We start from the raw sequence: 14,411 nt of genomic DNA on the forward strand, positions 1-14,411 counted from the left end.
AACAAGCTGACGGCCCACCTGATGGTAAGTGGTAACCGTCGCCTATAGACACGAGCAGTACCTTGGACATAACAGAGTAGACTGTTTCGCCCATGATACCCCCATACGTTGCCATTCCTGAGGACTCAGGTATTATTCCTCTGCACTCTGTAAATTCACTGCTATATCTCACCTTTCAAATCGAAACACAGCCATGCAAACACAACTGCTTCACGATAGAAACGCGAATGGGACAGAGGTACCCAAGCATTCGACTTCTGGTATAAGCCAGCGCTCAATCATATTTTAGGGAACTCAATAACCCGGTCCACCACGCCACCACCTGTCTGGACATTTTAGTGAGCATGACTGACTCAAGGCCCCCAACCATGTCATGAAGTAATAAATCGACGCTTTTTTTTTTATTTCAAATTTTCATAACACATTCATTTTAAATACAACTTTGATCTCACGGAAATACAGTTATGGTTAATACACATAATACAGTATGCAAACAATGATTAAAATCTCATAATATCATTACGACTTGTTATTTCGACATAATTTTATTACACTTATTAATTTAATCAAATTCAAATTTATAAAAAAAAACTGACATGTTTACTACATACTAATTCATACATAACGTGAGAATATTAATTTAATAATTAACTGACTCTAACATTTAGTTTAATCATCGTATGGTGTCAACCGTTAACTGTCCACTGTTGAACATAGGCCTCTCTCTTATGGGGTTTTCCAATAGTTGCTAAGTTTGGCAGGCGAGTTGAAAATCGCAGCTGGCCTTTTAGTGATGTATTAAGAGGGACGCTGCTGCTTATCCTTTGACTATTAAGATAGGTTGAATATAAATATAGTGATAAATTACTTTAGTCTTTGCTTTATTTTTAAATGACATTATTGTATATATGTTTGTTTGTAAATTTGTATACCGACACGTGTGAGATTGAGAGATTTTCACCAGACCAGAGGGAGACTTTGTACAAAAGTCGATTGCTTGGATACCTCTGTCCCATTCGTGTTTCTACCGTGAAGCAGTTGTGTTTGCATGGCTGTGTTTCGGTTTGAAGGGTGGGATATGGCGTGAATTTACTGGGTACAGAGGAATACCACCTGAGTCCTCAGGAATGAGAACGCATGGGGAGTATCATGGGCGAAACAGTATACTCTGTTATGTCCATGGTACCGCTCATGTCTATAGGCGACGGCTACCACTTTACATCAGGTGGGCCGTCCGATTGTTTGCCATTCTGAGTTGTATAAAAAAAAAGATTGATCATAGAGGACTTGTCTTCTTTAACCATCCGTTGTTATGTACTTATGTATCATAAAGTAAATAAATGAAATAAAAAAATTAAGTTCCCTTACTCGCCTTTTACGGCACCTACGGGAAAGGAAGGGGTGGCCCATTCTATGCCGGGATCACACGACAATCACGGATTAGTTTATTTCTTTTAAAACTATTAAACGGAATGATCTTCCTGTCGGGGGTTTCCCTAGAGACTGACTTGTTTACCATCATATAGAAGTATAAAAAAAACCTATGATTTTCTTGGAGTAATGAAGAAATGATGAAGATTAGATGGTGTTTGCTTCAAATAATATGTTTAGTTTTCCATGGACCAAGCGTTACTAATAACCGTAGACTATTCGGTACTTTCTATTTTTAACGTAATATCATAAAAAAAATTACATTGCAAATTTTGTGTTTTAAATGTCTATTATCAAGTCTTTATATCTGTAAAGAGATAACATCTCTATTATTGTTAAACCCAAGGAATATTTTCCTTAACTTTCGACTATCGACTACCGCGACCTAACTACCCGACACCCGAAACTATCTCTATGTTTTTTTCCGCAAAGGGTGTAGCAACTTATCTAAACGCATTGGGCCCGCCACATCTGTCCTTACATAAATCTGTCGCATATGAAAAGAATTAAAACGTTCCCCATTGTGGACGGCTGTATAAATCTTGTAGATATCTTTGTGAGGGACGCGCGACGCCAGCGGCTCCGCGAGCGGCGATATTTTACAAGTTTTTGACAGCCGATATGGCTTTTCTAAGAGGCACCTGCCCACCGTGGCTACTACGGGCGTGATGGGCAACCGGCTCCGAAGGCACAGTTTGAATTTGGAATCCCACACCATACAGGATTGAATACAATTTATAATTTTAAATATTCGACGATTGTAATTATTATTTTTAGGTATCAAATGAAATCAACTGGATTGAACTGTTATAAAAATGGATGGTTCACTCTCTTGTAACTTGCGGGGCCCCTACTTGTGTTGTTTCGTGTTTTATGTGCTTAATTATTATATTATAATAACTTATTTGTACCTACCATGCGGCATGCTAATAAATATAAATGAATAAATAAATATAGACGCATCAATATGTAGGTATCTGTCAAAGAAAGTTATTCTAAAAAAAATGAAGACAGAAAGAAATATGTTAAATTAAGTAAATTTAAAATTAAGCATTTTTGTGTAGTCATTTTTATTTTTATTTTACCGCCCATTTGGAATGCAATTTCAGCCAAAAAGGTAGAGAGAGGAAACTCAGCTGTTGCTTTTTTAAAAAGTTGTATTATACAAAAAAGAAGGACGAGGGATGGGCAGTAGTGTTCCTTTTAAAACATCTCCAAAGCGTAACTGCGGTTGCTAACCCGTATGCCGAGCGTGGCAACTACTGGCAAAACCCGTGGGAGGCTTATGTCCAGCAGTGGACAGTTAAAAGCTGATGATGATACGAACAGTGAATTTGATTGAATACAAGCTACTAAGTAACAGTATCAGATTATAAAATTTAAAATAACAGTATAAATTTAGAATAACTTAATAAATTAAATCGGTTGCAGTTTTTTGAAGTTCCCCAAGTAAATAAGTGGAAGACAGGTCCTCAAAATGCGACCCTGTACAGTCAAGCTTGGTGTGGGGCGAAATTTCGCGAGGGTCTTCCTTCACCGTAATGATAAGATTTAAAAAAAATGACGTGCATAAGTGAACAATTGCTTCAGAAAAAAACCAACTTCAATTGTGGTAAAGCTAGTTATTTTATTTTCAAAACTAAACTACTGAATCGATTTTGATAAAACTTCTTTGGGACCAATCTGTAAGTATATCCTTTCAAATAAGAGAAGCATTTTTCAGATCTGTATGTAACTGATGGAGTTATGAGGTAACAAACGTAAGAAACAAATACTACCGTATTTAGATATTCCTATTTTTGAAGTCGTTAAAAAAAAGTTGTATACATCTTCTTTTATATCTAAAATATTATCGCTAGTACAAAGCTAGTCTTAAACGAGCTACTTACCGTTCCATTGAATTTAAATTCTCTCAGAACGTTACTAAAACACTCGTCTAGAAATACGGTAAAACATTTACGAGCAATTAATACCTACTTAAACCGCATAACTTTATACAAAATCAAACTAAAAAAAGTCTCCGATCTCTGTCGGACCACTTAATAAATTGTCTGTTGGTTGCATGAAGAGAAAAAAAAAGGTATATAAGTCGAGTCACCAATAACACTATAGTATGGAGTTTATGGTGATGCCCTTGAAGTATGTTATCGAGCCGACGATTCTTTATTGACACTAAATGTGGCAACGTACGGGGGTGCGATGGGTACGGCTCGGAGCGCGACCGCTTACAAAACGCTCCCGAATCGCCTAATAATGTTATGTATTTACTATTTAACAGGATGCAGAAAAGAAGTTTCGAATATCATTGTATTTTCGTGTAGGTGTTTGTAAAAGTAAGTTTTTATTTTTGATTCCATTGATCGTTTTATTAAAGACAAGTTACCACCCGTCACTTAAATTTGTCAGTTTCAACTTTTTATATACTATACATTTTCTTCAGAAAATGTATATAAATAAATAAATATTAATTTTGCTGTGTAAAAAATATTAAATATTTATTATTAATATTTTAATATTATAGATTACAATAAATAATTTTGAATAGGTTTAAAAAATGCGGTTGTATTACTAAGTAATTTCCGGATACTCTCGGTAGAGGGCATAAGTTTTTTTTTTATTCTGAGTATCGTTTGTGCGAATATTGACTAATACGAAAATAAAATATTGATGCAGAATACAAACATGTGATGTTATTAGGTATTTCCCCTCCAATCGCTTTGTTCATCCGTAATGTTTATGAATGTGGTTAATAATAATAAAAAAAAAAAAACATTCTCTTGTTTAACTGTATCCCACGGTTTCGTCCGCGTGAATCAGTAAGTTCATAAAGTGTCCTATATGCTAAGTCAAGGATATAACTTACTCGGGTACCAAGTTTCATTCAAATTTGTTTAATAATTTTTTATGTGAAAAAGTAACAAACATCCATCCATCCATTCTCACAAACTTTCACATTTATTGTAGAATATTTATTATAGGACATAAATAATAGGATTTATTAAAAACGTTCGATAGTTTTGTAATAAATAAGATTGACGTATAAATATAACTCATAATAAAGTAAATGGAGATTAAACACTTGTTTGGAATTTTTTAATATTTTTGACAAGTTACAGATATTACAACTAACGTACGAATAGACAAAACACTACAACATGTTGACACATCGACACTTGGATACTTCCACTGAACATAACAGAGCTTAATAAAGATTTTATCATATGATATATTGATATAATATGTTAAATAATCTTGATAAGCCTCTTGCTGTGAAATAAACGGGTTTTATCCAATATTTATATTCATAAAATAGTTTCGTTGAAGAATTTTTGACATTTGCTAAATCCGTTTTGATTGGTGGGTTATTTATATAATTTTAAATATTATTTGTGATTAATGATAAGAATCTATGTTATTATTTGATTTCTGTATTTGCTCTATCTATATAGCTTCATCTCTATTTTTATACACTTTTATGTTCACACTTGTTTAAATAATATTCATATACAGGTAGTTTTTTTTTTTTTTATAGAGAATGCTATAAAACTGCCTCATAAATGATTTTTTCCCGCAAACAAACGAGGTCGTGGCCTCGTCTATGGCGGAACTATATTTGAGTTTCGATTTTTATTGTTGTACGGACAGAAATATTACATATCTGTAGGTACATAAAATTGTAGTGTAAATCACTTTCTAAGCTAAGTACATCTATTTATGATTCCGTCAGTGATCAAAATCTAAAATCGAACTAAGATCGGAAGACGCTGTATATAGCTACAATTGACGATAAATAAAGTTAGCAAAATATAAAATTTCGTTCATTTTTGTAAACGAATAAATAAATAAATAGCGCATTATCACTAATATTATAAATTTTAAAGTGTGTCTATTTGTTACTTCATAACGTTTTGACGGTTTAACTAGTCACTATGAAATTTGGTATGTACGTACTATATGGGATGGAGAAAGATATAAACTGTAATTATCCCAATCTGTAAACATATCTGGGTCACTCGGACAATATCGCGGGTAAAAGCTAGTCTACCACATTAGTCACGTTAAATATCTAAATATGTTTCATAAATTAGTATTTTTGAAAACATTCAGTATTTCATAATTATAGTTAAAGAACTCTTCATGCGTAGTTCTTTTTCTTTTATTAAAGAAACAACCTATAGAGATTTCATTGTCCTGTTAATATTTGTATAAATCGATGCCTTTCAGCCTTCATAAGCAGTCTCTGGTCAACACGTAGCTAACACACCAAATGAACCAAATGAGTCCAAACTTGATGAGTTGTATTATTTTATTACAGTACTTTTGCATTACAACTACCTTTATGGGAGACATAAGCTATAAACATGGGATACATAAACTATAAACCTTATGTCCTTTCAACTCTATCTCCAGCTCCGTGACACTATATTGAATTATTGAAGTGACAGCGCGTGCTTTAAAAATGTATTTACGAGTTTTGTATCCGAAAAGTGGCATACAAATGAAACATGTTAAAAATTTATATAAAATAGTCAATATTTTCAAGGCTCACGCACGGACTTTTTCCCTGCTCACAATAGATAATATCTAGCGAGCATAAAGAGCGCGCGCCCGCTCGCAATATCTTTCCGTGTGTCCCCTCATTACTTGACTGATTTATAAAGCCTTCAGTGTAGAAATATCCTTGATGCGGCAGTGAGCCACCGTTTCAATAATCGTTAAGGCAAGTCGCGTTAATTCTTTATAGGATTAAAATACACAAGTCGTTTTTGATAGCGTTTAATTCGACGGTAGATAGATAGTTTGATATCGTTTCAAATGTTTACATTTATAATGGGAATGCTTTTGAAATGTAATTGTATAAAAGAGTTTGTATAATTCGAAGTACCATGGGGGGGGGGGGGAGATTAGTAAATATGTTAGTAAATACAGGGGGCAAACGAGCATGCAGCTCACCTGATGGTAAGTGACTACCGCACCCCATGATCACCCACAACATTAACAGCATTGCAAGTGTGCTGCCCGCCTTTTAAAAAGGAATATGGTCTTTTCTTGAAGGTTATGTTGTCGTATCGGTTCGGAAATACTACTGCTGGAAGTTGATTCCAAAGAGTGGTTGTGCGTGGAAGATTGCCACACGGCAATATTAACTTATCAATATTGCCGTGTGGTCCCGGCGTAGAATGGACCACCCCTTCCTTTCGTGGGTGTCGTAAGAGGCGACTAGGGGAAATTTCACTATTCACCAGAGGGAGACTTTGTACAAAAGTCGATTGCTTGGGTACCTCTGCCCCATTCGTGTTTCAACCGTGAAGCAGTTGTGTTTGCATGGCTGTGTTTCGGTTTGAAGGATGGGATATGGCGTGAATTTACTGGGTACAGAGGAATAACACCTGAGTTCTCAGGAATGGCAACGCATGGGGGGTATCATGGGCGAAACAGTATACTCTGTTATGTCCATGGTACTGCTCATAACTATATGCGACGGTTACCACTTTCCATCAGGTGGGCCGTCAGCTTGTTTGCCATTCTAAGTTGCATAAAAAAAAATACTAGACGAAAACAAACCTTACTTAGTTAAATGCGAAGACTTTCCAATCAGCGGTGTACAACTGTGGAAGTTAGTTTTTGTGTAAAGAGCAGTTAAATATGCGATACGTGTTAGTTACTTGCTGCCGTTACATTTCCCACGCCGTTACCGTAACTTGAATCAAGTTGGCAGCACTTTGTACATATTATTATAGATAAAGTAAATAATAAGTTATCTCGACCTGTTTCAGTGGGAGAAAGGGGTTGTTAGTAATGGGATCTAACTGACCCATTGCCAGCAATACACCCTATCAGCTCGACCTCCATGTGGTTCTCCCTGGATACCATCGTGGTTAATTCTAGTGGAATTCGCCACGATGGGCTAACTGACCTGCTTTCATCCTCACCAGAATAGATGGAAAATAGACCGCGTTATCCTTTCTCGTGGGCGTCGTAAGAGGCGACTAAGGGAGGACGAGGGATGATCAGCGGCATCCCTTTTGAAACATCACTAAAGCCTAACAACAGTTGCCAATCCGCCTGCCAAACGTGGCAACTACTGACCAACTCCCCAAGGAAGAAGACTTATGTTCAGCAGTGGACAGTTAAAGACTGATGTGGTGATGATGATGAAGCTTTGTTGGAGCGTCTCTTTTAACATTTTAAGGACGAAAAGAAATTATGACATGACGTATGTTAACTACACCGAACAGACATATTGTTTATGGGGTTAGGATCCCATATAATAACAGTTTTTTTTTAAGTTCCCTGTGATCGAATGCGTTAACAACAAAGCCAATAGGTACCCAATACACCCATGGACCCATCTCGTTCGTATCTTGTTAAACAAAACAGAATTAATCAAATGCAACAATGGTAATCGAGGAACAGCGCTTGTCATAAATCGGGGCCGTATCACGGCATCGCGCGTCACTGTATCGCATTACGACATGTCTGTTTGATATCGAATTTATTACGAGGGGCTTATTCGAATCACTCGAAACACGTCACCCGCTGTCGCTCGCCGCTCATAAATTCAGTGACATATCGCTCGAGTTCTGAGATTTTTCTGTATAAAATCAAAGGGCAGATTTGCTAGCGTATTCTGCGCTTTAAAGCCTTATTCGTATAGAAATAAAGGTGAGAATGTGGTTTTCTAATGACAAACATGTGTTTCCTTGTAAAAATCTTACTCGTCTTGCCTCATATTAATGATGGTTGTTTTTCTTTTTTTTAATTTATCACGATTATGAACTCGGATACGTTGGCGATACACTCATCGATTTCGAGAATCGAGTGAACGTATCAAGATTATTCGATCATCGTATAAGTAACTTAAAACTCACTACGGAACGTCGACAAATAAATTTTGTACAATTTAATGTCAGTTGAGTTTGTTTGATATGCAGTCGGTCGGTGCGTAAACTTTATTTTGCCATCAGTCGTGTTGCACCTTAGATAAATGTCAACTTGTCTTGATGCGTTGAAATTTATCGATCCCTCTCGATATTTAATAGTATTTCGTGATGTACAACTTCGGAAATATAATGGATAGGTAATTTTGCCTCGTCGATTTGTATTTTCCTTGTCAATGTTATGTATAGTTAGATTATGGTTTCACGTTCGATTCTATGATATAATCATAACTTTTAAATGCTTGATCTTGGTCGGTATGGATTTTATTTCCATATGTCGTTAAAATATCACTGATATGTCGTTCTTTAATCTAATAAAGTTTTTCGTCTTGAGTGGACATTGGCTTTAATTTTTTCAAAAAAAGAATAAAGCGATTACGCTGTACGGCGCCATTTATAAATGTGTAAAAAAAATTTTGGTCCGGAAATGGTGTTTTTTATTTACATTTTTTTAGTAATAAAATTTTGTTTATTTATTTATTTATTTATATGCTTTTGTACATTCATTTTTAATATAGATATTAGATTTTAACAGAAATGTGTATGCAAGTGGACTTATCCTTTAAAGGGATATCTTCCTAACCACCTTAATGACTCGAAAGCGGAAAGCGTCTATAGGATTTGTATATAAAGCATTATATATAGTGCAAAAATAATATGATAAATAATAAATTATATTTATAATAAATATATATTGTCATAGAATAACTATTATACATATAAGTAACTTACTTGTCAATTGAATGAAATGAAATCTTTTTGTTTGAGATTGTTTGAAGACATGAACGGTCCACGCCATTCTGATATCAATTTGGAAGGGAATTCCAAAATTTAAACAGTTTACACAGTTTTTTTTTTTGTATTTTTTGTATTCGATGATTTTTTTTAATGTTATTAAACTTGATTGTATATGTGGTACAGATGAGAGGGAGTACGAGGGCGGACCGGTGGGGCTGACAGAGATGCGCTCCAAGCAGCAACCGCGGCCGTCCTACCGCTGGCTCAACACCAACGAAAACGGTAAGCTAAATAGACATACATACATACATACATACATATATATATATATATAATTAATGTAATAACATTGTAACAGGTATGTATGGTGGGGGAAAGGGATTGTTAGCAGGGACTTTTTTTTTGTACAACTTAGCAAACAAGCTGACGGCCCACCTGATGGGAAGTGGTAACCGTCGCCTATAGACATGAGCAGTACCGTGGACATAACAGAGTATACTGTTTCGCCCATGATAGGTACCCATCATGCGTTGCCATTCCTGAGGACTCAGGTGTTATTCCTCTGTACCTAGTAAATTCACGCCATATCCCACCGTTCAAACCGAAACACAGCCATGCAAACACAACTGCTTCACGGTAGAAACACGAATGGAACAGAGGTACCATGATAGGTACCCATCTTGCGTTGCCATTCCTGAGGACTCAGGTGTTATTCCTCTGTACCCTGTAAATTCACTGCCATATCCTACCAACACAAACTGAATACAGCCATGTAAACACGACTGCTTCACGGTAGCGTGTTTCTACCAATGGGACAGAGGTGGAAAACATCCAGTTTATATTTGAAAACACTGTCAAATTAATTGTACATATTTAAACTTGAATATGGGCTACTTGAATAACTATATATTATTTATTAAAAATATTTTTATATACTTATAATATGCTATCGGACATATTATTATGTTAATATTAATTAAAAATTTAATGACTTGTACAAAATATATTATTCATGTTATTTATTGCTTTATTTTTAACTCACATTTAATCGAGACATTATGAATTATTACTATTTTTTATTAATTATGAATTCCTAATGACCTTACCGTAATAGGTGTTTTTTTTTTCTAGTAACTTCTACCGTGGTAAAGCGTTTATTTGCTTATTTATTTTTAATATCATTTAAACTTTATGGACCAATAAAAAGTGGTGCAAAGGGCGGACTTAATTCTATAAGCAGTCTCTACCAGAGGGAGACTTTGTACAAAAGTCGATTGCTTGGGTACCTCTGTCCCATTCGTGTTTCAACCGTGAAGCAGTTGTGTTTGCATGGCTGTGTTTCAGTTTGAAGGGTGGGATGTGACGTGAATTTACTGGGTACACAGGAATAACACTTGAGTCCTCAGGAATGGCAACGCCTGGGGGTGTATCATGGGCGAAACAGTATACTCTGTTATGTCCATGCTACTGCTCATGTCTATAGGCGACGGTTACCACTTTCCATCAGGTGGGCCGTCAGCTTGTTTGCCATTCTAAGTTGTATAAAAAAAAGTCGACTTTTAGGAAGTGGATAGATATTCAACGGTGGTTTCGTTGATTTACTGGCTTGTTTTGCCAAATACATATTTAATAATGAAAAATAATTAAATTATCTGTGACTAGTGATCCGGCCCGGCTTTGCACGGGTACATAGAATATTCAAAATAATATATAGCCTATAGTTTTAGCTGGTAATGTAGCTTTCTATGGGTGGAATCACTTCAATTCAATCATTTATTGCTATTTCATGTTGTAACAATATAGGCCTTAAGCTATTAAAGGTAATGAATTATGAATCTTGGAATTAGTAAATATTACATAAAATACGTAACTACATTTTTATAATATACATGTGTATTGGGGGAAAGGGATTGTTAGTAATGGAGACTGAGAATCCCATTGCTAGCAATATACCCAACCAAGTCGAGCTCCTCGCGGTTCTCCCTGGAAACTATCACGGTTAATTCCTGATGAATTCATCATGATGGGCTAACTGGCCTGTTTTCATTCTCACCTATCACCCTTCACTGGTGCTCCGCCAGCGTATCCCGTTAGCGCGGGCGGGGTTACCATTCCATTTTCACCCATCAAAAAAATATATACATGTATAGTCGATTAACATAAAATAAAACATTAGTACATTGAAACATAGGTACAAATACAATTAAATTATCTCATTGAAAAATTCCTGCAGTGTATAATAATGACTTTTTGTAATTAAATATCTTTTTAGAGCTATTTTAAACTTTTTAGTATTATTTTCTATTTTTTTTTTAATTTATTGGTGTTTTTTTGTAAAGTTTTATTAACATTGCGTAAGGGCCTGAATGGAATATCGTTTTGAGTTTATCTATAAACATTCAAACAAACAATAAAATCTTTTTTCTTTATAGTATTGGTATATATATATACTAGCTTTTACCCGCGACTTCGCCCGCGTGACCGTGATATGTTTTTTGACCGGCATTAAAAGTACGCCCTACTCAATCTCATGTAGCTGTATACCTACATATTTTCATGACAATTAGTCGAGCCGTTTAATGTGCCGAGAGGTAACAAACAGACTCACTTTCACATTTAGTTACATTATTAGTAAGAATTTGATTTATAACATGTCTTCCGCATTGCTTATTAATTCTGACAGCTGTAAATTGATTTCTCAACCGACTTCGAAAAAATAAGGTTTCTATTTATTATATATGTATGTACATATATATTTTTTATGTTTGTTACCTCATAACTCCGTCAGTTGTGAACCGATTTGGAAAAAACTTTTTTTTATCGAAAGGGTATATACTTACAGATTGGTAATTACAGAAATTTCATCAAAATCGATTCAGTAGTGCGTTAAAATCACAATAACAAGTTTTGCCACATTTGAACGGCAAGCAAGCTGACGGCCCACCTGATGGAAAGTGGTAACCGTCGCCTATAGACATGAGTAGTACCATGGACATAATAGAGTATATAATCTATATGAAAGTGAGTTTTTTTTTATTTAATGGGTGAAAATGGTATGGTAACCCCGCCTGCGCTAACGGGATACGCTGGCGAAGCACCAGTGAAGGGTGATAGATGAGAATGAAAACAGGCCAGTTAGCCCATCATGATGAATTCATCAGGAATTAACCATGATAGTTTCCAGGGAGAACCGCGTCGAGGTCGACTTGGTTGAGTATATTGCTAGCAATGGGATTCTCAGTCTCCATTACTAACAATCCCTTTCCCCCCTAGTGAGTTTGTTTGTTTGTTACCTCTCGGCACATTAACCGCTCGACTAATAGTTATGAAATTTCGTATATAGCTATACGAGATTGAAAAGGGCATATTTTTAATCACGGTTGCCTGGAAAAAATCGCTTTTAGCGATAAGGTCGCCCATTGTTTTCTCACTGCGATTATTTCTTGTAATTATTTATATTTATAATAAGTTTACTATTGTAATCTTTTGGAGGAAACAATAAAGAGTATCTATCTATCTATCCAATCACAGTGATGCTATCACAAACCGCCTAAAACGACCACGTCAATTGCGCATATTTGGTGCTTAACTATACATTTTAGTTCCCACTAAAAGTTTAAGAATCACGCGGCGGAAACGCAACTTTAACAGCGAGCCATAAGGTGCATTTTGTTTCGGCGATATATAGGCGATTGCACATTTTAATTTGCCTCACAATCGAACTCGACACCGTGACGTGACGACTCTGAATATTCAACTAAAAAATCGCAATAAATATAAAGTTACGGGCCATAGAAAAAAAAAGAAGCGTTGTACAAAACGCAAATGTAATACGCTCGTAATAACTCATAGGTCTCTTTGTACGGAACTAAGCCACCGTGAAGCGATAAATAATGTTTATTTTTGCTATTATACGCGTTTTTGTCAGTTGTAATGGGTGTAAAACTTGGGCGGGACGGTGTGGCCGCTACGATGGCGGAATCGACACGGTAAGCACCGCGTGACACATGTTCGTCCAATTGCGAGAGATAAATAAATAGGAAATCATTTGTTGAAATAAGAAATAATTGTAGTCCAATAAATGTCAAGTGATTAATTTGGACCAAGTCGCGGGTAACAATAATCGTTAAGTCCTTATTTGGGATTTCGTCTGTGTGACCAGGTTGTGTTTACTGATCGGGATAGTAAGCAATCTATGTCCTTTTCCGTCCAATATAATATGTGTTTACGAAATTTCATAATAATTAGTAAAGTCCTTGAGTAATACACGAACTCATTTTCACACTTATAATATTAGTTTTTTTTTTATACAACTTAGAATAGCAAACAAGCTGACGGCCCACCTGATGGAAAGTGGTAACCGTCGCCTATAGACATGAGCAGTACCATGGACATAACAAAGTATACTGTTTCGCCCATGATACTCACCATGATTATTATTGGATTAAAAAAATTCGAAGCAGATGGGATATGAACCCGTACCTTCTACGCCTTGTCGGAGCCAAATTTTTCAATATCAATGACTTTCATATTTTAATGATTATCCTGTATATTTTTTTAATAAATAACTTAATAAATGTCTTATCTATACTAATATTATAAAGAGGAAAGATTTGATTGTTTATTTGTTATGGATAAATTCGAAAAGTACTCAGATGATTTAAAAAAATTCATTAGCCTATAGAAAGCTACATTATCAGCGAGTAACATATATATATAATATATACATATAGTATATATTATTTTTAAAAATTCTATTTACCTGTGCGAAGTTGAGTTTGATCTGTAGTCGTAAATAAAATCTTTAAATACTCATATTTTATTATCATTAATGGCCAATTGCTATTTACAAGTTAGTCCGCCATATTGTTCTTTATTTGAAATTGGAACATTGCTTTCACGAGGAAATTAAACATCTATTAAGTTTGTTCGCGGTCTTAATACATAAGCGTCAGCGAGGATGAACTCCCTGCCATTTCTATGGCTCTACAACATCTTTTTAGTTTAGTGCAAGTAACTACTGTGTTAAAATAGACATAGATAACTAAGTAGAAATTAATCTAATAACCGGTGTACTTGCTTTTTATGAGTTACGATTAATGAATTAAACGCTAACATTGCATTATTTACAAATACTTCGGAAAATTCTAAAACAGACCTTATGTTTCAGTAATATAAGCTCTTTTGTAGATAAATATTATCCAAATCCAACTAATATTTTACTTAGAAAATGAAAGTTGATATATGCATTGACTCTGAGTGATATTTTGGGCTAACCAAAAGTTTTTATATCTGGTCAGT

At 35.2% G+C, this 14,411-nt stretch overlaps 1 protein-coding gene across 1 annotated transcript in view; it reads left to right on the forward strand.

The window, feature by feature from the left end:
• LOC113519503 (protein tiptop-like) overlaps nt 1-14,411 on the forward strand; it is a 418,186-nt gene that overhangs the window by 82,579 nt on the left and 321,196 nt on the right. The window contains exon 3 of the mRNA XM_052894910.1: nt 9,294-9,392. Within this exon, the coding sequence (XP_052750870.1) occupies nt 9,335-9,392 (58 nt within the window). The 5' untranslated portion in view covers nt 9,294-9,334. The remainder of the gene's footprint in view (nt 1-9,293; nt 9,393-14,411) is intronic.

Source organism: Galleria mellonella, unplaced genomic scaffold (genome assembly GCF_026898425.1).
Source record: "Galleria mellonella isolate WM207_F2 unplaced genomic scaffold, CSIRO_AGI_GalMel_v1 utg246, whole genome shotgun sequence".
NCBI classification, from domain to species: domain Eukaryota; kingdom Metazoa; phylum Arthropoda; class Insecta; order Lepidoptera; family Pyralidae; genus Galleria; species Galleria mellonella.